At 38.6% G+C, this 3,152-nt stretch overlaps 1 protein-coding gene across 1 annotated transcript in view; it reads right to left on the bottom strand.

The window, feature by feature from the left end:
• The window catches only part of LOC112150600 (interferon-induced protein 44-like), a 12,529-nt gene that overhangs the window by 3,384 nt on the left and 5,993 nt on the right, over positions 1–3,152 (bottom strand). The window contains exons 4-5 of the mRNA XM_024279014.2: positions 1,644–1,686; positions 1,233–1,431 (exon numbers count right to left, since the gene is read on the bottom strand). Of these exons, the coding sequence (XP_024134782.1) occupies positions 1,233–1,431; positions 1,644–1,686 (242 nt within the window). The remainder of the gene's footprint in view (positions 1–1,232; positions 1,432–1,643; positions 1,687–3,152) is intronic.

Raw genomic sequence — 3,152 nt, 5'->3', positions numbered from 1 at the left:
ACTTCTACCTGTCTCCCTGATCACATTAGCTGTAGTTATCCAGTCATCTGGGAGTACCTCCTGACCACCCAGAGCCTGTTTCAACTGTCAGTGTCGGTGAACAGCACCGATGGCGGTCGTTGTTAACCCGGGCCTCGACCGATCCGGTATGGATTTCTTAGTTCTGATTCGCATATTTGATTTGGCAAGATTTTACGTCGGATGCCCTTTCTGACACAACCCTCTGTATTTATCCGGGCTTGGGATCGGCACAATGAGACCCTGGCTTGGGCCCCCTCGTGGCTACATAACAAGTACCCCCAAAATAAATATGTATATTCACTGAATAATATGTATTATCACTGAAGTGATTTTTCCCTAGACCCCTACTTTGCTGTGATCATGAGTGAGGGGGTAGCTGGTGTAGACAGATCCCCATAGAAACTTCCTTACTTCAGCATAAAATCAGATTTACATTTCTGTCCTTGATTGTATGTTCAATTTCTGGTTCATAATATGGTGGGGCATGGGGGGTTATAAAAAGTGCTTTTCAAAGCACTTTATAAATTGGGGCAGCCATAATGGTGGTCAACGTCTGTTTGGAAGATTGTGGATTCAATTCCCACCTTGCCCGTCCATATGTCAAAGTGTCCTGGGCAAGATACTGAACCCCGCATTGTCTGGTGGAAGGTTGGTGTCGCTGTTAGGCAGCAGAGCCACCACCAGTGTGTGAAAAGGTGAATGGGACTGTGACTGTAAAGCTCTTTGTGTCTTCAAGGAAGGTAGACAAGCTCTATACAAGTATACACCATTTACCATAGATAACGTTTTGTAAACATACATTACCTGAAATAATAGAAATAACCCCACCCCACACATCATTAAGTGTATCTAGGATTACATAAAAATAAAGGAAGATGGGAGAAAACATTAATCCTTAATCAAAAGTTTGTTCTCCAAGATGTTTGGAACAACAAGCATCCGAGTTCCTTCAAAAACGATGTAACCAGAGGAACTGTTCTGAATGTGAGTGGCGGACACTCTAAATACTGATCTGATTTAGATGTATCTCTTGTCCCTTAATTGCAATATGATAATTGACCTAAAAACAATTATTTCATGGTTATTTCATCTTTGAAAGCATTATTGTTAAGAGATTGATTCACATTTTTACATTGTGGTTTATTCTTCTTCTTCTTCTTATTATTATTATTATATTAATGTGTTTTACTGTTGCAGGGTCAAACACTCACCTGTGTTGTCAGGCTTTTGTCGGATAGATTTCCAGCCATGCCCTGGTTTGTGACATAACCTCTAAAAACAGACTTGAAAGAATTGAAGAAACTGGTCTTTCCAGCTCCAATTGGTCCAACAAGTAAAACCCGAGCATTGAACGAGGAGCTTTTTAGATGTTTGTAGGATTTAATTTTCTCCATCAACTCCTCCTTTTCCCTGCGAAAAAAAAGAGCATGAACAGAAACTTTGAAAAAAAATATTGGCAGATGAGTTTTTAAAGACAATAGCTGTTTGGATATGCATGTTTACAATATTGCATTTCTTTGAAACAGTCTAACAGTCAAGTGTTTAAATTGCAATAATCTTTAGAACAATTTTAAGCTTAAAATTCAAGTAGTTTTCTCATGAAACATAAATATGTTTCTTACTCAGGCGTCCAAGTCACTGTCCTCCATGGATTTTCATACCGTTCTGTTGAAGACAACAGCAATGGATCAAAAATAATCTTTTAACAAATAATAATATTAATCTTTTAACAGAACTATAAATATTATTTTTTCATTTACCCTACTAACACTGAAAAACGTATATGTTGAGTGCAGGGGTGGGCACACTTTTTGAGTTGTGGTCCACTAAAGGTTCTAACATTTGACAGAAGGGCCAAATGAGGAGCAGAAGCAGAAGCTTGGTGTGTTTTGGTAACTCAGCTGATAAGAGTAACAAATAACACAGAACCTGAATGGAAATATGCTTTAATTTCAATTGATAATTTTAAAACAAAATATAATTAATATTTAAGTTTTAAATGGTGACTTTGTTCTTATTTTAGTGCGGGTTGATTTCCCACCTGGAAAATTGTAAACAAGTGCTGAGATCATGTGATGTTTGACTGATCAGAAAAATTTACAAAAAAAAAACACACATTAAGGTACAAAAACCAACACATTTTCTAAGACCCCATGAATGCAGAATACATTTCTTCATTTGAACAAATATCAATATATGTGTACTACATGATTTATAGGTAGACACCAGAATCCCAGGAAAAATAAAAATTCATAAGAATTATCAATATAGTTAATTCAAGTTTGGCGGGGGAAGTCCGATGAACTTCAAAGTCTCATTCTCACGTGACCCACATTCTGAGCAGCGCTGTACACCACTCCGCAAGAGGCAAGCTAACACGCAACTAAATGGCACATATACAACGTCTGTGCAGAAAAACAAACCATCAAGAGATAATCATCCCTGGAACCATCTTGGAGCAAAGCCAAAGACTAAGTCAAACAGCTCCGGAATTGGAGGAAATGGGGGGACAGACCCTACACGGAGAGATGAAGTCTCTAAGGCTCCTCCCACCCCCAGTTCCCCGTCGTCCCCCCACCTGAAATTTACTGAACAGATGATGGAGCGAGTCGAGATTGGAACTTCGATCCACCCCTCTGGCCAATCTATTTTTGTCCCCATTAAGTCCGTCACCAAAACGTTTAAAGGGACGACGTAAAGCCCCGCCCTGTCCTGTACAACATCATATCTTGTCCCTTCAGTCAGATGTTTGGTGTGTTGAGGGTTCAGACTGTGAAAATACCAACAGCCATGACATTCTCCAGAAAAACTGGGACCCTGTTCATGAGAAACACACACTTTTTCTAAACTTGTCACAAACACCAGGAATGCAGTCTGGCCAAAACACAGACAAAGGATTCTAAAACAGGTAAACATTCCCTCTGTGCCTTTCCAAAAATAGAAGGTAAATGAAAATATTATTACTCCTAAATCTCTCAAGTTAGTATTTTTAAATGTCAGGTCTTTAGCAGGGAAACCATTTTAAAATATGATTTAAACACTGAGTATAACCTTGATTTTATGTTTTTAGTTGAAACCTGGTTAGATGAAAATGTGCAGCTGTTTTCAAAGAGTTAACCCATCTCAAGTAT

Source organism: Oryzias melastigma, linkage group LG4, assembly GCF_002922805.2.
Source record: "Oryzias melastigma strain HK-1 linkage group LG4, ASM292280v2, whole genome shotgun sequence".
In the NCBI taxonomy this organism is placed as follows: domain Eukaryota; kingdom Metazoa; phylum Chordata; class Actinopteri; order Beloniformes; family Adrianichthyidae; genus Oryzias; species Oryzias melastigma.
Note: the sequence above shows the minus strand (reverse complement) of the source record. Positions and strands in the feature narration are given on the sequence as shown.